Source organism: Xiphias gladius, chromosome 15, assembly GCF_016859285.1.
Source record: "Xiphias gladius isolate SHS-SW01 ecotype Sanya breed wild chromosome 15, ASM1685928v1, whole genome shotgun sequence".
NCBI classification, from domain to species: domain Eukaryota; kingdom Metazoa; phylum Chordata; class Actinopteri; order Istiophoriformes; family Xiphiidae; genus Xiphias; species Xiphias gladius.
Window position 1 is genome coordinate 16,749,517 of NC_053414.1, and position 24,669 is coordinate 16,774,185.

Genomic DNA, 24,669 nt, shown 5'->3' on the forward strand with positions numbered 1-24,669 from the left:
TTTGAAGAGGAATATTTCAGCTAGCCTGCGATTGCCAGGAGCTGGCAAACAGAGGGGTGGGGGAGGTGAGGTGGGGTTGGGGGGGGGGGTTCTGGAGACATCTTGAATACATTTGGAGCAAGACAAAGAGGAGGAGGTGGAGTAGTGATAAAAGAAAAGCAGAATCTATGCCTTTCTGCCAATTTGTTCTTTTTTTAAATCTGAATAGTACTTGGATTTCTTTCTGATGGCCACAAATGTTGTTCTTCCATCTTTTTGTCCTCCCCTCTGGCCGCTTCCCCTCCTTCTTCCTCTCCTCCCCCCTGCTCTCTCTCTCTCTCTCCCCCTCTCTGGTCTAAACGCATTGTGCAGGTGTTGGGTCAGATACTGTAAACTGCCTCAGCCTCATCACCGTCCCACAGCCCAGCGGCTGACTGATGAATCCCTCATTTCCCTAAACAGCCCTGAGTAGACGATTGACAAGATCTTCATTCTCACACTGAGTTCAAGTGAGAGGCCTCGGGAGAGGCAACAATTTCTGTATCTAACATACACACAGCACACAGATACTGACACACGCTCTAATAGTGCCTGAAGGGAGAAAGCTGAACGGCCTCTGCTCTTATTGAACCAATAATGACCATCTCACTATTTCTCATTCTGCCTATAAATACGTGTCCACCCACCTGTTTCAATGTGAATTTTGAATTATCACATAAAGAAAGAAAGTGGAAGGAAATACCAGAAATGTGGAGAAACACCCAAATGTTGACATTATAGAGCCTTCGTCTGTCGACCAATTGTCATATTGTTGACGCTCAGTGTTAAAAGCCTCAGGAAAGAGGAAATAGATAAAGAATAATGAAGTCATTTCAACAACAAAAATGACAATATGTGGTATAAGTGTGTCCGCAAGGAATGTATGCCATTTTACTATAGGTGGGATGAAGTAATGAAGCACCATAATGTATTCCCTGGAGCACAAACAATTACTGGTGGTTGATTTATTGTTTAGTCAATTGACAGAGGATTAATCTGTGACTGTTTTAATAATTTATCAAATGCTAATGACTCACTGGTTTCTGCCATTAAAATGTAGATTTTACTGGTTTTCTTGGTCCTCTTTGACAGTTAACTGAATATATGTGTTTGTACAAAACAAACAATTATAACAAACAATATATCAGCTTGGGTTAGGCAGGAGACTGCCATGTGCCATGTTCACAACTTAATTTAGTGCAGGGGTTTTCAAAGTGTGACACTGTGGCCCCCAATTTTGACAAACTGACACCATCAACACCGAAGCGAACTTTAAAATGTGATGACTTTGAGGGAAGTTCTGGAGCTATAAAAGAGCGTCTTTATTCTATGATTTCTAAGCCTGAAACACTCCTGTTGCCCCCTGGGGAGGGTGCGCGTCACAGTTTGAAAACCTCAGGTTTAGCGTATTAGCATGCTAAAATTTGCTAATTAGCCATAAACACAAGGCACAGCTGAATCTGATGAACTATCTCCGTATCTGTGTGTGTATGTGCATGCATGAGGAGGCCTCGCCAGCATGTCACTCAAAGCTGCTGGGTAAACACTGGGAAGGAAAGACAAAACCGCACACTGCGCTGAATTAAGAGGTGTGTGTGTGTGTGTGTGTGTGTGTAAGAGAGAGAGGGAGAGTGAGTGATTGTCTCTGCCTGTCTTGTCATGGTTTGTAAACTGTGAATAATGACACCAGGGTGAGTAAGTCATCGGCACTGCAGTCTTCTGCTGCTACCCACACACACATGCGCGCGCGCACACACACACACACACACACACACACACACACACACACACACACACACACATATTTTATGCCTGTTTCCACTGATATGCCACAAAACCCCTCATTCCTGATGTACGCACTCTTTCCCCAACCACAAACCATCTCTTCCGAAGTGTCAATCACTAAAAATGTTCTTAGAGGGAAAAAACTGACCTCAATATTTCATAGTTGTTATATTGTTTAGTTGTTTATTTTGACATCGATCTGTACTAAACAGCAGATGGGCTGTTAGCTTTTAATGAACATGATTTAACAGCATGGATCAGAGTAATATAATGCAGATACAGGATGAGGCCTTATGTGCTCACTCTGTCTGTCTCTCTGCTCCCTCCCCAAACTTAGATGTTTTGCTCTAAATCCAGTACTTCTGGTTGTCTAACTGAGCTGGATTGCTGGAAGACAGATGAATAGAAGAGTTGAATGATTGATGGTTGAAAAGAGTTAGCAATGATTGAGCGATCAGGAGAACAGTACAGCGATTGATGGATGAAGCGAATTGTGGGGGAGAAAAATAGATGGAAACGCTAAGTCTGAAAATGACAAAGGATTGTTGGGTGCCAGATTGATACATTATCCGCAAGTGAGAGGGTTTTTTTTTGTAAGACATTGGGATGTCTAAATGGAAAGGAGACAGACAAGAAGGGAGGAGGCTGCTTCAGCTTATTGGGTCATGGAGTTTGTGGCAGATCAGGTCAAAGACGTGGGTGAAAAACTTTCTGACCTGGCAAGGGATATATGCAGACTGGGACGCACGCGCACAAACACACACACACACACACACACACACACACACACACACACACACACACACACACACACACACACACACACGGACTGAGACACACACACACACACACACACACACACACACACACACACACGAACAGACGCACAAAGCCACACAAACAGGCCCAGACATGCGCCCATGTGCTGTCACTTTCTATTTATCTATTCTATTTATTATTGTATGGCAATGTTGGAGGCAAACAGGAAAAGGATATGATGTCACTGACCAAGAGTTTGTCAGTGGTCTGGCAACATGTCCAGCGGTGGTCATTTTAGCCGTGGTGTGTGTGTCTGTGTCTACATCTTGTGTGTGTTTTGGACAGTCTTCCAGGCAAAGACAGCAATAAATATGGTCATACTGCTGAGCTGGTTTTAAAATTCAAACACACAGAGAAACACACACACACACACACAGACACACACACAGTCTGTCTCTCATAGGCAGTGTGTAGGTGTTAGAGTTAAGGGTATTGACTGGTAGAGACGGGGACAGCGGCGAGCACCGAGTGAACACACTGCTATCGGAATACGATTAATACTGTCTGGCTGATGGATTAGACTCATTACACAGGGAGCAGGGCAAAGGAGGGTGGTGGAGGGTGGAGAGGATCTGGGAGAGAGAGAGAAAGAGGCAGAGAGAAACTGAAGAGAGGGAAGGGAGGACAAAAAATGAAATGGGAAAATCAAGGAGTGAGGGAGAAAAATGTCAGGAAGGACGTAAAATGTAAAGAGATGCATGGACCGGAAGGTTCGATGGAGGGGAGGGAGAGATGTAAGGTGTGACACTAGAAATATTTGGTCAAATTCAATTCCTCTGTGTTTTAAATATCAAACAAGAATGAGGATGAGGATGAGGAATCATACTTTCTTCTGTGTCTGCCTACTCTCTACACTGTAAACACAACAAGAGCATCCAGAAAAGGAAAGAGGTTAAACTCCAAATTGACCATCAGAGGGTGTTCAAAGCACAATAACAAAATGAATTACACTCAATGGGAGATTTACATACACAGACGTAGTATTTTCTTCCTCAACACAAGTCAGTACGGGGAGCATTCTTTTTTTCTGTAAAGAGTGTACACTGTATATTGATAGCTTAAACACACAGCTAATTTGAATTTTTTTTTTTTTTTTAGTCACTTAGCAAGATTTCTCGCTAAGGCCGCTGTTTTTGTTTTAGGGTTTTGTTGATGATTGATTCGTCTTCCAAACAAAACAGAACAATATTCATGCAGATATTAAATTTCTGATTAAAACATGGATATGAGCATGGACAACTGTCACTTGGTTGGCTTAATCGTATTATGTGATGTAATCACATAACTTCTCAACTGGCTAATATTAGCTTGGTGCAGATATTCAGTATTTGTGTATATGTCAGCTGAGAAGTAACAAGAAATTGCGGTATATAAATGAAAAGAAAATCAAATGTTGGTTGGACTCTGGATGATCACAGACTACTTGGTCGTTGCCACTGGTGCTAGCAAGGTGGCAGTATGAAGCATTTGTTCAAGAACTGAGAAACACAGGCCATGCAAACTTTGCTATTTTAAGAAATCTGAACAAATGTTAAAAACAACAAAAATATCGGTGAAATACTTTATGGTCTTCCATATTCCACTTAAGCCATGCGGCCCAATTAGTCATTTTCCAGTACTTTACAATCACTTCTATTAGAGGGTGCTAGTAATGACCTTTGGCCACATAAATGTGTACACCAGCTATACACACAGTTAATCTTATTTATTTATCCATTGGTGTGTTGGTTTTTTCTTACTATAATGAAGGACTAAGCTCCATTATCACCCAAACCACCTGATATGGCAAATTTCTGTGCTGCGCCGAGAGGGTCTGCATGTATCTGAACACTGATAAGTGAACTTATGTACATGTCAAACTGAGCTACAAGAGACATCGGGATTTTATCACTTAACAAGGGCTTCAGCCAGCTGCGAGTGTGTATGTGTGGATACAAATGTTTCCAACAGCTGTGACATGCGATTTAACTTCCTTCCCTTTGCTAAAGTATATCCTGAAAAGAATGCAGAACGACATAAAGAACAGTTTTTTCTAACGTAAGTTGGAGCAGCACAGGTGCACAGTTCAGAATGACAGGCCTTTTTTGTTGAGGTAGCTTTAAATCTAAATATCAACATCAGATGTTTAGACTGAAACCATGTCCCTCTTACTAAGTGCTTCTCAGCGCTCCTCATAGGCAATTACTGTATTACTGTAAGCCACTGTCTATTTCTTCTGTGTGTGTGTGTCTGTGTGTCCAACAGATGTATTCCTCACTTCGTCTGTAATTATACGTGTAAACATTTCTGATGATGTCATGGTCTCAGACCACTGACTAATCTGTTCCTGGGCTGGAAAGCAACGTAATCAGTCTGGTTTTACACATGTATACACACACACACACACACACACACACACACACACACACAACAGCATACATGGCCTTTACTTTTTTCAGCTTTGTTATTTAATCAGGTCATTTTTCAAGATAAATGTGATAAGACTTGTCTGTTGAATATGCTGTTTCTTTAGCTACAAGACGCTTGTGTTATAAGTTTAACAAGTGGCTTACAGCTGGCTTTGTTAAGAGCACACTACAAAACGATTGGTAGCTGAGAGCAGGAGCTATTTATGTAGGAAATCAGTAGGCAGAGTGTAGCTTTTCTACCAAGCAATCATCTTGGCTTTCCTGTCTGCATTCAAAGTTTAAAGGAGGAAACGTTGCAAAATAAAAACTCCTTAGCAAAGCAGCAAGAAAAATAACACAGCTGTTACCACAAGAACTTTCATAAACTGAGAACTATGTAATGTTACAAAATCATGGCGGCAACGCCACAGACACACACACACACACACACACACACACACACACACACACACACACCTGTTCTAGCAGACCGCCATCCCGGTGGCCAGAAAGGCACACTGACGCACACGCAGGGGACATCCACTCTGTCAAGTCAAAATGTCTCCGAAGTGTCCACCCTGGTCGAGTAACCATAGCAACCCTCTTACCTGGCATTTTGAGTATGTGTGTGAGGTGTGATGGTGAATAAGGGGAAACAGACAATGAGATGGGAAGAGAGGGAGAGGGAGGAAGACTGCAGATTTGTCATTCACGAGCAAAGTCAATATTAGTTTAGAAGAGACTGATGCAGAAGGCTGAAAGAGAAGGCTATCAGTGTGTGGGAGGGTGTGTGTGATTCTGCATAATAACTCCGTCTCTTGAAAGAGCAAATAGTGAGATTCATTATTTTTCATCATGTTGTGCACACTCAGTTTTAAAATTCTGCCACCCGAGATTTCGTCATGATTCGCCATCACACACACACACACTCATCAGCCACACACATTCCTCCACATTCCCAGGTGCCAGTCTGGGCCCAGCGTGTTCAGTAATCCTCTGCATTGTCTTCAGCAAGCCTTTTCTCCTCCCTTTCCTTTCTCCCCCTCACCTCCGCTCTTTTCTTTGGGAGTCTTTCTCCTCCTAATTGCTCACAGAAGTGTGATCTTTAGGGGTCCACTTCATGGCACACAATTCCAGTCTCATCTTGTTCTTTCTTCCTGACCATCCTGTCCTAAACACACCTCTACCAAAAAACTGAAACTCGTTCCTTCTTTCACCAAGGATCCATCTCATCGTCTGCATTCACATTTTCTCCATCCCTCCCTTACTCTCTCTTCCCTTTTTCCTTGTTTCTTTTTCCTTTTTGCTTTTTGACTCTTTCCAGCTCCTTCTTTGCCCATTCACAGATTCTTATACTTAATAGGATTAAGGTCTCCGAAAGGGATTTGAACAAGATGATTAGTTTACTGCTCTGCCAACTCTGACCCATACCCTGCCACACACAAACACAAACAGACAACTCATACATAGATCCACGGGAACCCCTAGTCTGCTGGAACTGGGTAGAATCTCGTGGCAGTGGTTCTTGGATAAAAGAGGTTCAGAATCTGTATAACAGTAGATGAGAGAGGGAGAGTTTGTGTGTGTGTGTGTGTGTGTGTGTGTGTGTGTGTGTGTGTGTGTGTGTGTGTGTGTGTGTGTGTGTGTGTGTGTGTGTATGTCCAGTATGAGAGAGAAAGAGCGGGGAGGAGGGGTGCATGTGTGAGAATTGAGTGCTGCTCTTTCATGCCCAGGTCTTCTTAGACACGCAGGGCGTCAAAAGCCCCTCTCACTCTGAAAAGACCCTTTAGAAAACCAGCACTAAGCTCTTAACACTGGAGACCTGACTCTGTCATGTACACATGCGCGTGCACACACACACACACAAACTCACACACACACACACACACACACACACACACACACACACGGACACACACATGGACACACACATCCTGGGCCACCAGAGGTGAGAAAAACAGACAAATGAGGAAGGTCAGAAGAGAAAAAGACTATGTCTTCTAAGATACATTCCACAGTGAAACTTCTAAACAATATAAAACTGCTAAATCAATAATCTATCAATAGACAATTCTTACTCCTCTTTTTGTCAGCAAACAGCAAAATTGTGCATCAAAGCCATTATCTGGTTGCTCCTCTCCTGCCCTCTGTGATAACCTATAATATATTTTAATGCAGCCAAACTCACAATACAGTTGTTATCGATTACAAATTTTTCTGTTTGTGTCATGAGTCAAATGAACAAGCATTAAATAGGGATTCGATCGCGGAACACGTGGCTAGTGTTTAATAAGGCTATCACTGTCCAGCACTGGTGCATTCACATGTCAGCCAAATCACTTTAAAGATCCCAAAGTCGTCTAAACTGACAGCTTGACTGACATCTAAAATGTGTGACCAGAGAGAGGGTTAAAGGCAACAGAGAGTCGGTTTCTTAACATCACTGCTACACAGCCCCGACCACAGGATACGTCATTGTTTTTCAAAAAGCTCAATTTACCCCTCCACTCCAAAACTTGAGATGGTCATTATTAGATGTATCCACTCTGGAGAGTACTCTTCTCAGACAGCTCAGTTTTTGAGTGTGAAAAACAAAAGGTTAGTGTGGATGGAAGGACAAAACAGAGAAAAGGTTTTTCTATATTTTTCTGGCTTAGTTTGTATGTGGTCAAATACAGAGAGCAGGACACAAAGAAGGGCACAAGATATATACATATAAGGGCATGATTCCATCCAACTAAGGGCCAATAACCTGCCTCTGTAAAACACGGAATCTCCTGTCAGGCGTCATAGGGGCTAAGATGAATAGGCACATGGCCCAATACATGAGCAGGGCCTAGAAAGGAATTGGTAGTAATACCAGGGGTGCTAAGCGCCAGCTACTGGTCGATAGAGGAGTCACCCAAGACTGCAAGACCAGGCAGACCAACCTGTGCACTGCCTGGATTGACTACAAGAAGGCCTCTGACTCAATGCCACACACATGGATACTGGAATGCTTGGACATGTACAACATCAACAGGACACTACGAGCCTTCATCAAGAGCTCAATGGGGCTGTGGAAAACAACTCTGGAGGCCAACTCAAAGCCAATTGCACAAGTTACCATCAAGTGCGGCATTTACCAAGGTGATGCACTATCCCCGCTGCTGGGGGGGGGGGGTTTAATAGACATATAGCCAGATGTGGCTCAGAAGGTAGATCAAGTTTTCCACTAACTGCCAGGACTATTGGTCTGGATCCCCAGCTCCTCCTGTCCACATGTCGAAGTGTCCTTGAGGAAGACACTGAACCCCAAATTGCTACCCCCTCAAACACACAGGGCTCAACAGGAACCTTTAATGAAGGTAACCTCCTGGTTTAGGCACGGGGCAGAGGTGAGGTGTTACATCTCGGGGTAGTCCAAAAACAAGACCATTTTAGGAGGAGAGGAAGAGACACAGAGAGGAAGATGAAAAGGCAGAGATCGATGGAGAGAAAGCCACAGAAGGAGATTGAAAGAGAGGCAGAAAGTGGTGGGAGGGAGGCTCACCAAATGATTTAACTAAAGATGAAACTGAATCAGGTGCCTTGGCGCCAAACTGAAGAAGAAAATCCACTCTTAAGTCTCTAAGAAGTCAATTTCCTAGTTGGGGTAAAACTTACTATTCACCCTCTCTCTCTCTCTCTCTCTCTGTCTCTCTTTCTCTCTCTGGTGGTCTGAGTGATGAATAGAGATTAGAGTGCCCTCCTGCACGTCTTTAAGAGCCCCACACTAACCCAAACTGCCAATCACATGTGTATGCATGTAGTATGTCTGTGTGTGTGCATGTGTGTTGTCCCTCTTTGTCGTAGATCAGAGGGACAGAGGGACATGAAAAAATCAATATTCAATCATCTCAGTGCTTCAGACGATAAATGTATATATAAGACACACACAAACACACACACACACACACACAAACACACACACACACACACACACACACACACACACACACTGTTCTAATGCACAACTCCACCTCTCTCCTCTCCTATGGTGTTTACCATATCTGCATGACTATAATTGCAAGAGATCAGTGTGCTGTATGTTCCCAAGTGAACACGTGAAGTGTGTATGTAAACACACTCTGGCCAAGCTTAGTTGACCTTGTACTTCACTCACTGTTTACAGTGAGGTTTGTGTGCAGCCTAAAATCTAGACATGCAAACTGTCAAACTGTCAACTCCTCACATATGACACATTAACAAGTTTTTACTGATTCCTACATCCGATAGGCAGATGTAATTGATGCAGACTGTGTGAGTGGAAGTTGAATACTGTTCTGTGTGTGTGTGTGTGTGTGTGTGTGTGTGTGTGTGTGTGTGTGTGTGTGTGTGTGTGTGTGTGTGTGTGTGTATGTAGGGTTAAGAAGCACTTTCAGAGTATTTGCTTGGTTTTAGAGTTCCAGTGGTTAAAGGAGCACAGCTGTTTTCCAAACCCCCCTGGTCCTGTAAAAACAGTATCAGGATACACTCTACTTGATTCAGACCAGCCGCTTTGCGTGCGTGTTTGTATGTGCACACGCATGAGGAGAAGCACACGTGTGTTTGTGTTGTGTGTTTAAAACAGCATCAGAGCATTGAAGCCTGATGCAAACATACTGTATGCAGGCATGTACAGGTGCACGTGTGTTTGAATTTGTTTCCCTCGTTCATTATGATCAGATCCAGGGGGAGCATTGCCGATTGGAGAATTGTGAGAGCCCTTCACAATATCCCAGAGCCCAAGGTGATGTCTTCAGCTTGACTGTCTTGTCCAACCAACGGTCCATAATCCAAAGATGTTAAATTTATTGTCATTCAAAACAAAGAAAAGCTGCAAATCCTCCCATTTGAGAGGCTGGAACCAGAAAATGTACTTAAACCATTATCAGAAATCTTGTCATTTAATTTCTGTTGATCAGCTTTCAATTAATCCTTCCAAGGTAAAGAGGCATGCAAGTTTAGATTTGATTGTAAAACAACTGTTTTGTCATTTCATCTGGACATTAAGGCAATGAAAGATAATCCACAAGAACAAGGATACAGCCACTCAAGGCTCTCAGTCTTTTAAACCACTTGCTATGTAATTTTCCTGTTTACTCCTCAACAAATGATCCCTTAAGATGCAGGTTTAGAAGCAGCAGGTGTAAGCGCAGGCAATGGACGATACCTGCAGCACTGATGATACGAGCACAGCCACAGGAATGTGAGGAATGTGGCGGGGCATTAGCCGTTAGCCGATTAGCATGCTGGAGGTCAAGGCACCACAGTTGGGGTCAAGAGCTGGAAGGTCAATGGTGAAAGGTCAAATAGTCTGTCTGGAACTTTGGTCTGTATTGGTGGCAGACAATACACACACACACACACACACACACACACACACTAACACACACACACACACACACACACACACACACACAAATACACTATTGAGCAGTCTGAGATACCATTGAGATGTCTAAGCGTCTCCTTTCCAGTTAAGATGTTTCTCTGATGTTGAAATGATGAGATGATATAGTTTGATTTATTTAGTACCTGTATTTTACATCCTATAATACTTTTGCATCCCCCAGAAAACTGGATTCATTCTTGTACCTTATTTCATGTATGTTACTATTTGTGTGTACATCCTTCAGCACCTATGTGAGTGTGAGTGTGAGTGTGTGTGTGTGTGTGTGTGTGTGTGTGTGTTTGTGTGTTTCCTTGACTAAATCAAGTTGCTATACCAACCAGTGATAGCGTGAGTTCCACTTTGCTGCAGGCAGCAGATTTAGTCTATGTGAGACACCTGTTTATGTATGTGACTTTATTTATGTACTCATGTGAGTGTAAATGTGCAGGAATGTGTATTAGTGCACATGTCTGCAATTGTAAGTCAGTGACTGCAGTAAATTTAGTGTGTTTTTGTTTTGTTTTGTTTTTTTGACTGTATTCCAAGCTGCAGCTTAGTTAAAGTGGCTGAAATTTAAATCTCTGTAAACCCCAGTGCCCACACTCACATACACACATCCATCACTCACTCCTTAAAAAAAGAGGAAGGGGAGGAGGGTGGTGGGGGCCAGCGAGAAATGAGTGGGAGTGATGAGAGGAGGAACAGAAAGATCTGAGGGAAGCAGAGGTCACTAGTGCCCCCTACAGGTTGTTTAAGCATTTAAGCAAAGCCTCGTATACCTGACTTGGATGGATGTTCAAAGCAGACAATTGAATTGCGTCTGGCTCTAGATACGTGGACACTTGTCCGAGGTAGCGTTTTTTTGTCACTGAGAGATTAATAGAGACAGCTGATTATATTTGGCGAAGGGGTGCTCTGTGTGCAAAGAACTCAATTTTGGAGATGATCTGTCTGGCTCTGATGTTCCCCCGGTGCATTTTGCAGATTACATCAAGTACTTGTGCTGCAACGCAAGTGGCTCTGTGACAGCTTGGCTTAACTGTCTGCCACTTTATTTCTCTTTCCATCCCTCTTCTCTACATCTTTCCATCTGTCCAGTGATCTCAGTGAGAACCAGATTCAGGGGGTTCCAAGGAAAGCTTTCAGGGGAGCTGTGGAAATCAAGAACCTGTAAGTGGCACTTTGACAGTACTTTCTTTGCAGGTGTGTGGGGTGTGTGAGTGCATGCACGTATGTCACTTGCTTTTCACTGTTTTGCAAATGTGCACAACCCCCATGTGTCTGTGCATCAATATTTCATTGTGTTAAATGTCATGTGCCTCCTGCTTGCTGTATTGACTGGCAACGCTGCTCGTTAGCAGTTGTGTGTATGTGTGTGTGTGTGTGTGTGTGTGTGTGTGTGTGTGTGTGTGTGTGTGTGTGTGTGTGTGTTTGTTCTACGGATGTCACGTCACTAGCATTTCTGTCGTTTTCTCTCTTTGTTTTGACTCAGTCATAGTTATGATGATTGAAGATAATTGTTGGTCATTTTGCAGGTAAAGTAACTGCCCAGCAGTAATTCTATAAGTATGGATTTTTCAACTATTTTACTACATCCTGGGTTTCTGTCGCACATCAGATAATTTTTTTGAAATGCCTTGCAATTTTTGTAAAAGGGCAGTGTGTGTGTGTGTGTGTGTGTGTGTGTGTGTGTGTGTGTGTGTGTGTGTGTGTGTGTGTGTGTTTGTGCTTTAGCATGCGAGTGACAGCGCATGATTTACTGTCCTTATGTCTTAATTAAATTGTTTCAGCAAAGCGATTCTGAGAAAGAGAGAGAGAGAGAGAAGTGAGAGAAGGGGGAAAGAGGTAAAGAGCAGCGCATACAAATTAGACGTCAGATTGAAGAGAGCAGCAAACCGGAATGGATCCAGAGGGAAGTACGTTGAGAAATACATCTACAAAGAACAAGGAGCTCAGGAGACAGAACTACAGCAAAAGAAAAAGTGTGTGAGTGTGAGGGAGACTGAGAGAGGTTGTTGATGACTTTGGCCGGGGGTGTTGATGCATTTTCATCTGTAGCTGGCTGTCTGGCTTGACTTTCACCAGAAGATATACTGTAAGACACCTTTACATCTTTACATCTTCCTTTTTTCTTTCTTTATTTTGTGTATGTGTGTGTGAATGTAGCCAGTTGGACTACAACCACATCAGCTGTATTGAGGATGGAGCTTTCCGAGCGTTACGTGACCTGGAAGTGCTGTGAGTATCTGTTTATTCAGTCACCCCGCTAACAACAGCAGAGGGCTGGTGAATGATGAACACTAACAGCAGCGGGATATGGAGCAGCTAATATCCTCGTTGACCTTTAAAAGACTGCATTGGCTGTGCAGCATTTGAAAAAGGACACTTTCATATATATTCAGAAATGACACTTAATGCCCGGTTCTGTGATATCGTTGTCATCATATACTTCATTAACAAGGTCACCATGTCCTTAGTGCCACTGAAAAGACCTCTTTTCTGTCCTGAAGTATTGTGAGACAAGTGCAGATGCTGTGAAAGTCAATCAGTATTTCCGATGGGGAGTTTTGTTAGCTTGCCAGTTACAGCTTTAAAAACTAGCAACAACACAATATCAGAAAAACAGATATAGATAAGTGCTGTACGTAAACAAGGAGTAGTGTGCTGAGCTGAGTTACAAGCCATGTCAACTTCACTGACACCTGAACTTGTTAACATTAATCATTTTACAGTGAATTCAGAAATGCTCAGTTTTGGTAGGTTACCAAACACGGTGCTACACCTGTTTTCCGTGGCATTACTGCCAAGATGCCAAATATTTGTTGTGAATCCTGTGGTCCTAATAATTGAGGATAGAATAGAGGCATTATGTTTTCAAGGCCCTATCTCAAGAAAATCAAAGGAGACTGCTGATACGGGAGCTAGTTAGCAAGTAGCTATACTGTAGTTGACAAGGCACTGCTTCTTAAAAAAATACCATGAAAAGACAGTTTTGTTGTTACGATTTACCTTACACTGATCACATGACACTGAGCAGTTGAGTACAAATTCCATACCCTACTGTGCTGACTAAGTCACCTCTCCATGTCCGTGTGCAACAGCCCTGTGATTGGCATCGTGTTTTCTGCTCTCCTCTCTCCTCAGCACCCTCAACAACAACAACATCAGCCGACTGTCTGTGGCCAGTTTCAACCACATGCCGAAGCTCAGGACCTTGTAAGTGGCCCCCCGCAGAGTATTTGGTACAATTTGTACAATTGATTGATCGACCTGTACTTGCACCTCTCTCCTCCTTCACCCACCCTGCTCCTGTTTCCCACCATCCTCAAATATATTATATTATCAAATATATTACCCTCCCAAATGTTCTCGCCACTTGTCGACTCCCTCTCATCTGTGATCACCACATTCTCCCATCCCCTCTTCTCCCTCCTCCTCTTCTCCTCCCCTCCGTCTCCTCTTTTCCCCAGTCGCCTGCACTCCAACAACCTGCAGTGTGACTGTCACGTGGCCTGGCTGTCAGAGTGGCTGCGACAACGCCCCCGTCTGGGTCTTTACACGCAATGCATGGCCCCACCACACTTGAGGGGGCACAATGTAGCTGAGGTGCAGAAGAAGGAGTTTGTCTGCACAGGTGGGTTGAGAGGCAGAGGAGTGGGATGTGGTGTTGACGCAGGACTATTTGCTTTGTTGTCTGCTTCATGACTTACATCCACTTGCTGTTTTACAGTGGAAAACCCATTTTCTGCTTTTTCTCGATTGCTTTTTCTTACTGTCTTTTGCTCATGCTTTTCAAGATGGGGACGAAGGCAAGTATTCATCTTCCATTGCTAGGCTTTGCTTCAACCCCATGCCCTGCATTTACTGAAATATGTAGTGATCTTTGTCTTTTTGTAAAATTTTTTAGATGAAAGAGCACCTAACGCAAGAGAACAAATGATATTGTTGATAGACATGGACACACATTTAGGGACAGCATCTCTCTCTCACCTGCACACTTGATATGCACTGGCTGCTGTTTCATACTTTGATTTTCTTCATTGAATTCTGTCAGCTTCAACATCCTTCGCCTTTGGGATTTACACCAAGCATAACCTATTATCCATGGATAATATTGGCCCTCTGTCTTTGTGTAGGTCACCAGTCGTCATCATCATCCTCCTGCAGTGTGCTACAGTGCCCAGAGTCCTGCACCTGCAGTAACAACATTGTGGACTGCAGAGGGAAGGGACTGACAGAAATACCCACCAACCTGCCTGAGACCATTACTGAGATGTGAGGCACACACTCACATAACAACACGTACACACACACCTGCTTTACTCTACATGCATATACATACACTCTTGCACATAAACTCCTGTGTATACACACTCAGTGCAGTGATATTTCTCTTGCTGTTTCACAGTGCGTCTCCCAATTTTCCTCCTTTGTCTGTTTCCACCTTTGTGTTTCACTACTTCTCTTTCTCTGTGCTGTGGAATAAAACCACACATCTGTGAAATGAGAAAGCCTGGTCATGCAGCTCTTCCCTGCTTAAGTAATAATGAAGGGATGAGGGAGGAAGAATCAAAAGATTAATCTGAAGGACAAGAGAGATCATATCTCTATTTAAAAGGGGGCATCAAGAAAAGAGGAAGGATTAGAGCTGGCACATTTAAAATGAAAAGTACAAAGCAGAGCTATAGACTTTAGACTTGAGTCAGATTTGAGTCACATGAACGAGGACATTGAGACACGTCTTGGACTGGACTGCTCCAAGACTTGACTCTAAAGACATGGCTTTAGTGCAAAAACATTCAAGTCTCAAGGTCTGGTCTGGTAAAATCATGGAAAAAATAAATAACAGCATTAGGCAGGCATGTTAAATGTTTAATTATAATGTCTAATAGGGGAAAGGAATTAACGTGTCAACTGTGTGATAAACCTGTATAGCAAATTATTGAATGGAAAATGTCATGGCCATGTCAAAGGCCATGTAATGGTAAATATTGAAAGACCTTGCTTATGAAGACTTGTGACTTAACTTGGACTGCTCTTGACTGAATCTAAGACTTGACCCGAGACAAGAATTTAAGAGTTGATTTTGATGTATCTTGTTTGATATGACTAAGACCTCCTTCTGACTTGAAACCTGCTTTGACAAGAAAAGGGACTTGACTTGGACCTGTCTCAGTTAATTCTAGATTTTACTTGAACTTGTCGCAACTGATTTGAGACTCGAATTGAGACCTGCTTTGACAAGACTTTAAGACATGACTTGGACTAGTGTCTGTGGTTTTGAGACTTGACTTGCTTAACAAGATTGGAGACTTGACCTGGACTTGTCTCAATTCATTTTATATTTGACTTAGACTAGGGTTGTGATACTCAAGACCTGACTTGGAACCTGTAAAAACTGGAATACAATATAATAAAATGGTCCTGTGCGACCATTGAAACATCTCGTCACTGAGGAAAGGACTGGAATGGAGCTGAACAGAGGAGAAGAGCAAATGAAAAACAAATTCATTTTACGGAGATGTTTCACAATCAAGTGGTTGGTTTGCAAATCGTGTTCCACCGCCTTTCTTGCCACGGTGACTGACCATGTGAAATGTTTGGAGAGCGGTTGTTTGGGTCTGTTTTCTCTTTTGTTTGCCCACTCCCTCTCTCTTTCTCTTGCCTGGCCTGGCTTGATTTGTTTGGGCCTGACTGACGCAGAGTCTGACTGGCACTAAATGGAACACTGCCCAGATAGTTACGTGCGTGTGTGTGTGTGTGTGTGTGTGGGCGCGCTTGTGTGTGTGTGTGTGTATACGTCTGACTGTACACATGTTAAAGAGAGCAAAAGATCAGAGAAATGTGACAGACTTTGGCACCGGTCATCAAAGTGCCTTATCTGGAAATGTTCCCCTTAGCCAGAGGCCCCAGGAATGAGCAGCAGTCAACGATACAGCAGAGATAGCTCTGTGATAGGGAAATGTTAATGTCTCTCCTCAATGGTCTGTGTGTATGTTTGGTTCCAGCCGATTGGAGCAGAACGCCATCAAGGTGATCCCAGCTGGGGCCTTTTCTCCTTATAAGAAGCTGCGCAGGATGTGAGTAGATGAGGAGATACATGTATCGTGCACCCTGTCAACTTTTCACAAAAACTTCTGTTCTTGTCCTGTTTGTGACTTGTGTTGACCTTTGTGTTTCACTTTCTGTTTCTCTCTCCCTCACCGACTCCATCTCTGGTTCTATGCCTCTCTGTTTCTTGTTTCCTTTTTTTTCCCCGCTCTATTCCTCACAGAGACTTGAGTAACAACCAGATATCAGAGCTGGCCCCAGACGCCTTCCAAGGTCTGCGCTCCCTCAACTCCCTGTGAGTATTGCATGATATGTTTGTATTTAAAATGCAGTTAATACAAAACATCACAATACAACCCTTTGAATCTCTGAGGAATATCTAACGTCTAACTCTTCCAAAATCTGTTTAGCCAACCCTAAAAGTTGTCGTTTATCATAGCTGGTTTTGTTTTGTAGTTCTAGTCATAACTTCTATCTATTATGTGAACACTGTACTCATCAAGTTAATTTCTGAGATCCGGGAACAAAACAACATCGCTACAACAAAGCAGGCAAAGAGAGCAAGATGCTCAAGCAGTCAGACAATCAGACAGGTTCTTTCAAGCCAGAGGTATAGGAGAATTGTCTGAACCCCTGTATTAGGAGTAAAAACCAAAGGTGAGCGCACCCACAATGATATCTCATTTTACAGGAAAACAATGACGAACAATAGGTGCAAGTAAGGAAGTCTGTCTGCGTAAATTACTAACGTTAGCATGGCTGGTAACAGGTTAGGTTATGTCGGAGAAAGCCCCATTCAGGACTGACAGATCCACTGCTGCCAGCTGCCAGCTGTAACACCAATCCACAATGCTAAATCCGTCATATTAGAGTTTAGGCTAACATTAATGGTAGTGGTATTTTGCCTGTGAGTGAGTTTGGAAAGTTTTACCTTATATGACTTTGTTTGTTTCCAGAATCACTCCCTATGTACTATGTAATGCACTATATTTATTGCCTGCCTTTTTTTTTTAGCGTTTCCTATTCTGAGTGTGTAAATGCATCAACTATATAGTGCCCTCAAAAATGTCCCAATTGAACGAATAAAGTAGTGTCCAGGACACCAATCCCACAGTGCAATGCTCCATATTTTATAGATGACTGCAGTGATAACGCAAAATGATAATGTTTAGTAAGTATCCAAAATCTCAATTTACTGCAACTGAGTAAACTATTTAGTGTCTATTATATGGGGGGTAGTGAATGAGTAAACAAGGAAGTGGTTTCAGACACAGCTTTATCTTTGTTCTCATCCTCAAATCCCTTTCACATATTAAAAAAGAAACACTACAGTAAAAAGCAGACCAGTCAAAAGCAGTCCAATTCAAAACATGACTACCATTTTTTAAGACACTGAATCTCAGAACAGACCATCTGGTTTGCGTGTGAAGCTTTGTGAAGAAAGATGGAGAGAGGAGCATGAGAGGGAGTGAGGGATGCAGAGTTATTTCATGAAGGAGTTATATTAAGGTCTCGTCTCTCCAAAGTCAATAATTCATAAATGCTGAATTGCTGAATGGAAGCTTTTGCCACCTCATTACACATTCACCACAGAGAGAATAGGACACACACATTCATGCTGACACACCACATACAGTATGGCTTTCACATTAGGCTGCACTGTGTGTTCATTGTGTGTCAGTGTTTGGTTAGAAAGGATGTAAATGAGCCATCGATCCTTTGTGTATGTGTGTGTGTGTGTGTGTGTGTGTGTGTGTGTGTGTGTGTGTGTGTGTATGTGTGTGCGAGTGTGTGTGTGCTTGCGTACTTATCCAAAAGTGGACCTCCCAGATGTTATACAGTCACCAACTGTGGGCGGGTGAGCCAGCAGGGGATATTTTGGAGGGTCCACTGCTGGTCATGCCTTAAATGCTGTAATTAAGTCTGAAACTCTATTTTGAATTTATTTTAATCATAGCCAAGAGTTGACCTGCAGGTGTTTGAGTGTTAAAGTTCATACTCAGCACAGCCTCTGCAGGTAGGAGCAGGGATTTTAAGAACTCATTTACACATGCTGCTTTTTCACACTCCTCCACAGTGTCAATGGTGTCAATGGCTTGCAGCCCCTGCATGGCTCAGAGGCCTGCATGGGCAGCAGCATTGTGGAGGCACAGTGGGTTATGGGATGGAAAACCACAAGCAGCTAAGGTTTTAATGGAACGTGAATTTGCGACAATTTTTTTTTTTAAATGTTGGAAGATTTTTGCAACTATAATAAAACACTAGTGCAAAACTGGCAACCACTATATTAGCCCACTACATTAATAGCTGCTAATATACACTGCATACACTATATATAGTTATCAAAATCAATTAATGATTTATCTAGATAATTGTGCCTTTGGCCACTCTAGTGTTAATAGGGGGGCTTGGGGTGCAGAACAGTACATGCTAATGTGGGTTAGAGAGAGACAAATGAAGCGTCCACTCCCCACATTGAGTGTTTCCCAACCTCAGGTCTCTCAGGGACAGCCACTCAGCACAACGAAATAAAAGCCAATCTAAAACACATGTCTTTAGACTGCCTACATACACAGTTCATCTCAGCGTGGAGACTAAAGATGACTGATAACTGTGTGTGTGTGTGTGTGTGTGTGTCTCTGTGTGTGTGTGTGTGTGTGTGTGTGTGTGTGTGTGTGTGTGTGTGTGTGTGTGTGTGTGTGTGTGTGTGTGCGTGTGTGCGTGTGTGTGTGTATGCGTCTAAAGTATTTGTTGGGCAAGGCAGTGGCAGTCTCAGCCTTGACCTGTTTGTGTATGTAATCTGATGTATTTATAAAAAGCTTTTCTCTGATAACAGCGTACATTCCTCATACTGTTGCCGCAGCCAGATTTGTGTAGGTTTTTTTTTTCATTGTGAACTTTAGTTGAAAAGTGTTCATAATGAGTTATACTTTATGTCCTGAGTGTTGACATACCGCCAGGCTTTAGCACAAAGTCAGAGTCAGTTATTGTGCTAGTGGAGTTTTATAAGTGTTTTACTTGGAAGCCAAAAAATAAAAAAAATAAAAAGAGGGTGTTATCATCCTTGTTTAAGGTTTTATCATTTACTTAATGTTTTTCTCTGGATGTTTGTGTGTTCTCCTCAGTAAAGAGCCAAAGTCCCGGTCTCTTACTTTATTCTGTATTCATTTAATGTTGGCAGCATTGCAAGAACTGTAAAACTTCCCGTTAGTCTAATTTGGGAGCGTCCATGCCCTATTCCAAGATGGTTACACCCATCATTAGGCGAGTACTCACACCAGATAAATAGTTTAAGTTTGCTACTTTTATCATGTCACATATTTGTATATGCAGAGGTGGAAAGTAAGTACATTTACTCAAGTTCTGAATTTAAGTAGAGTTTTGATGTACCTGTACTTTACTTGATTATTTATATTATATGCTACTTTATACTTTTTACTAAACTCCATTTCTTAGGGAAATATTGTAGTTTTTATTCCACCACATTTATTTTATAGCTACAGTTACTATTTACTCTTTAGATTTTACATAAAATCATATTATTATGGATTAAATTACCCAACAGTATATGAAATACTTACAATTAGCTCCACCTGGACCAACTACATTAAATTACCAATTACATAATAATACTTTAATACTGAGCCAATAAAAAAAATATTTCAACAATTTCAAGGGCCATTCTGTAATGAGTATTTTTACTGTTGATACTTTAAGCACATTTTGTTAATATTATTGTTAATAGTAATATTTTCATACTTTGCTAACATTTTGAATACAGGATTTTGACTTGTAATTTTTATATTCTAGTATTGCTGCTTTTACTTAAGTAAATTATTGGAATAATTCTTCCACCACTTTGTATATGTGAAACCAGAACAAACAAATGGTTTACAGCTCTTTTTGATTAGCTGAATCATTGTTATTAGTGTTACAGTCTCACATTTGGTTTAGATGTAACTGCTGACTAATAGAGGCTTTGCAGCCACTTTTGCCAAAGATTTGGACACTTCTGTATTTCGCTAAGTAGGCAATATTGTAGTTGTCAGACATTCACGATAACCTGCAACTCAGAATAACAATTTTCCCCACAGCCTGCTTATACTTAATATCTATTACAATGTGATATAAACACAGCATTTGTTACTGGCACACCGTCAAACAATCATAGGAGCCACATTTTTTTACCACAAACAAAATGTTAATTTTATCTCATAATAATCCCATCTGCTACTATAGTAAATATCCATTTTGCTTGGAATTTGGACAATAACCCCCAGGAAAATTTTTTACAGTATGTGTTGAGTGTTAATATTAATAGTATTACCGGATAATATGTGTGGTCGTATTCATTATTAATGTACTGTTTGTTCTCCACAGGGTACTATATGGGAACAAGATCACTGAGATTTCCAAAGGACTGTTTGAGGGACTGTTTTCTCTGCAGCTATTGTAAGCAGACACACACAGACACACACACACACACACACATACACACAAAGTTAGCTGCAGCTAAGAGCTCACAGTCGCAGCTCATTGATATTCTGCTGAAAAGTACTTAGCTAAAACATTGTCATCAGAATGGAGACATCATGATTAAAAGCCATCATCACTGACCTGTAACATTTGAAACGCTCATCCAAGAATATTAACAGGATAGGCCTTCATCCTCCATCTCTTTCTCTTCCTCTATCTCTTTCTTTCTCTGTCGCTTCTCTCTTTCAGGTTACTGAATGCTAATAAGATAGCGTGTCTGCGTGTGGATGCATTTCAGGACCTCCACAACCTCAATCTGCTTTCACTATATGACAACAAGCTCCAGACCATCGCCAAGGGAACCTTCTCATCACTAAGAGCTATACAAACACTGTACGTACACGCATACACCCACACACAAACACACGTACGCACAGCTCAGTTTGCACAAAGACCAGACAGTGTTAAATAAGGCGTGAAACCTTGAGCGGTAGCTAGCAATCATCATAACTGAACAACTGCAGATGTAAACAAAAATCAATTATATTTTCAGAGTAGCGCTGTAGAAAAAAATTCAGTCTAAAGAAAAACACTTAAACATTGTCAGAAAAGCAGCCATAACAAACAACAAATGAGTCAAAAACAATCCAAGATGTTTATGCATCTTGCTGAATTTTTCGACCCATTTCTTGTTTGTTATACCCACAGATTTTTCAGTTATCTTAAAATTAGTAGTAAATATTAGGTTTAATCTTCACCTTTGAGAATTATAATAACTACTTCTTTTTAAATCCACCATTTTTCAATGATGTTTCAAATTACACACAGAGCAATTTCTCATAACAGAGGTCCATACTGTTTACTAATTTCACCACTTTCAAGAACCTAAATAGACTTCACTTGACTGATAAAGTTCTTTTTCTGGCCATTAGTATGGGCCCCTGTGTAGATACTTATTGCTCTGTTTTTTCTTCACTATTTAGTGGATGCACATGTAAAATAACTCACAAACTATCTCCTATAATGCATAGTACATCACAGGCTGATTTATAACAGTGTTCAAGTGTTCAAAGTTGGACTTTTTGTTTAATAAATGACATTTTACCCTTTAAGGACCTGGTCATCATGTAACAAATCAGATTGATGTTAGTTTGATGAACACTGTCAATTTTGTCATAAGATCGTAAGAGTTCTGTCAGACTAATGGGTTAAAAACCTGTCAAAGGTGTCTAAACCTGCGTTTCTTTTCATTATCAGTTGTTCCAATTAAAAGGAATAATGGCTCTTGGTTACAATAGTAAACACATGGTGTGTACCGGTGGTGGCGCACCGGACCTTTGTTGTCATGATTACAATAATAAACACATGACTACGCTTATGGAACGGTCACGGTTAGGTCTGTTAGGTAACCCAAAAGATTATCGTTTGGGTTGAAATAAGTTCTTCTTTGAGGTTAGAGGACCTTCGTCACCATGTTTACAAATATAAGCACATGGTTAAGGTTGTAGAACAGGCATAGATAAAACAAACAGCAAGTTTCAAATGGGGAATGGGCAGCAGTCTCCCCTGTCAAAGTCCTGTGTTTTGTTGACCCACCAATCCACCCCAACCCTCCTAACATGGACTTTGTTGCTCTTTATACTGTGTCACCTGACTTCCTCCTTTGCTGCTGTCATAATTATTACAACCGCTAGAAGTCACCCAACGACAAAACGTAACTATGGGTCGTAATAATCGGCTTGCACAGACGACTTATAGGGTTGTTTTTTAAGGCAGGATGGTCTCTGACTGACCTATACACCATTTTATATCACAGCCCACCTCAGAGTGTATTATCATATTTTTAATCAGTGTTGGCAGTAACGCATTACTAAGTAAGTGATGCCTTACCGCCCACCACTTACTTAGTAATGCGTTACAGTATCGCGATTACTTTTTTTCAGTAACAAATGCGTTGAGGATAACAATTTGAAATTCAGTAATTACATTACAGTTTCTAATCATAGTAACACTCCCATCACTTTGACATTTTGAGTTTGGCTTGTTTTACTGTCTTACCAGGAGGTAAATGGTTGGTTAATATCAGTTAGGTCTCTTTGTGGTCAATGGACATCCTGTTGTAGATCGGCGCTGGGGCTATAAATATGAGAACGTGGTTAACCTCTAACAAAAGAGGAAAAATGGGACCTCTAGAGAGCTGTTTGCAGTCACCAAGACTAAGCTAGCAGCTGGCTGTTCAGTAGATTCCTTTCAAAATCTAGGCTGCCTGCTTGTTAAACCACAATGTCCTGTTTTATTTTTCAAAATGATTAATGAATGAATTACAAATGCTTTATAGATCAATTATAAGCCATTAATAGAAAAAAACTTTGGGTTGCCAGGTTGTGGAAAATCCACTTTTGTCTTTTGAGCTCTTGAATTCATTAGTGAGAACCCCTCCAGTGGACTGTTTGACCACTCACCTTCTGGAAAAGAGCTGCAGCACATCTGGACCAAAATCCATTTAAAACAGCTTATTAACGTTCACAACTGCAGACTTGATGGTATATTGTAGAACCCGTTATTAATGATTTATTAATATTTATAGGTTCATTCAATTCAATTCAATTCAATACAGTTGTATTTATATAGCGCCAAATCATAACAGAAGTTATCTCAGGGCACTTTTCAGGTAGAGCAGGTCTAGACCATACTCTTTATGGTTATATTTACAGAGACCCAACATTCCCCCGTGAGCAAGCACTTGACGAAAGCAGCAAGGAAGAACTCCCTTTTAACAGGTAGAAACCTTGAACAGAACCCAGCTCATGGTAGGTGGCTGTCTGCCCCGACCAGCTGGGTTGAGAGAGAAAGAGAGAGAGAGAGGGAGAAAAGAGAGAGAGAGGGAAAGGGGGGGAGCATAGCACAGTATACATATAACATAAAGATATGTAACAATAATGAGACTAATAATAAAACTAATAATTATAATAACAGGGTGAATAATAGTACTAACATAAGTAAATATAAGTGGGTGTTGAGCAGGATCATGGGGACAGTAGGTGTTTTGCAGTCACAGATCCAGGCACTCTAGCACCAGGGGCAGAAATACCTGCAGAAAACGACAGGAAGAGAGAGGAGAGAGACGAGAAAGCACAAAACTACGGGAGAGAGAAGAAGTCAAGTTAATACCGAGCACTGATGCCATATGAATGCGCGCAGATGGAGAGGAAGAGAAGGGGAGAGGAGCTTGGTGCATAATGGGAAGTCACCCGGCTTTCTAGGCTTATAGGCAGCATAGCTAGGGAATGGTTTAAGACAAACCTGAGCCAGCCCTAACTGTAAGCTTTATCAAAAAAGAAAGTTTTAAGCCTACTCTTAAATGTGGAGTGGGTGTCTGCCTCCCGGTCCAAAACTGGAAGACAGTAGAGGAGCCGGATAACTGAAGGCTGGGGTAATAGGGTACTATAAGCTCTTTCAGATATGATGGTGCCTGACCATTAAGGGCTTTGTAGGTGAGGAGGAGGATTTTAAATTCTATTCTGAATTTTATAGGGAGCCAATGCAGAGACACTAACACAGGAGAAATGTGATCTTTTTTCCTAGTTCCTGTCAGTACCCGTGCTGCAGCATTCTGGATCAGCTGCAGAGTATATAAGGATTTGTTTTGAAAGCCTGATAATAAGGAATTAAAATAACCCAGCCTACAGGTAACATAAGCATGGACTAGTTTTTCTGCGTCTTTTGAGAAAGGTTTTG

The 24,669-nt window shown here is 41.7% G+C and overlaps 1 protein-coding gene across 4 annotated transcripts in view; it reads left to right on the forward strand.

Moving 5' to 3' along the window:
- The window catches only part of slit2 (slit homolog 2 (Drosophila)), a 100,544-nt gene that overhangs the window by 46,109 nt on the left and 29,766 nt on the right, over window positions 1–24,669 (forward strand). For all 4 annotated transcript variants that reach the window (XM_040146495.1, XM_040146492.1, XM_040146494.1 and 1 more), the window contains 9 exons: window positions 11,503–11,574; window positions 12,571–12,642; window positions 13,549–13,620; window positions 13,875–14,038; window positions 14,541–14,679; window positions 16,413–16,484; window positions 16,679–16,750; window positions 20,836–20,907; window positions 21,181–21,324. In XM_040146495.1, the coding sequence (XP_040002429.1) occupies window positions 11,503–11,574; window positions 12,571–12,642; window positions 13,549–13,620; window positions 13,875–14,038; window positions 14,541–14,679; window positions 16,413–16,484; window positions 16,679–16,750; window positions 20,836–20,907; window positions 21,181–21,324 (879 nt within the window). The remainder of the gene's footprint in view (window positions 1–11,502; window positions 11,575–12,570; window positions 12,643–13,548; window positions 13,621–13,874; window positions 14,039–14,540; window positions 14,680–16,412; window positions 16,485–16,678; window positions 16,751–20,835; window positions 20,908–21,180; window positions 21,325–24,669) is intronic.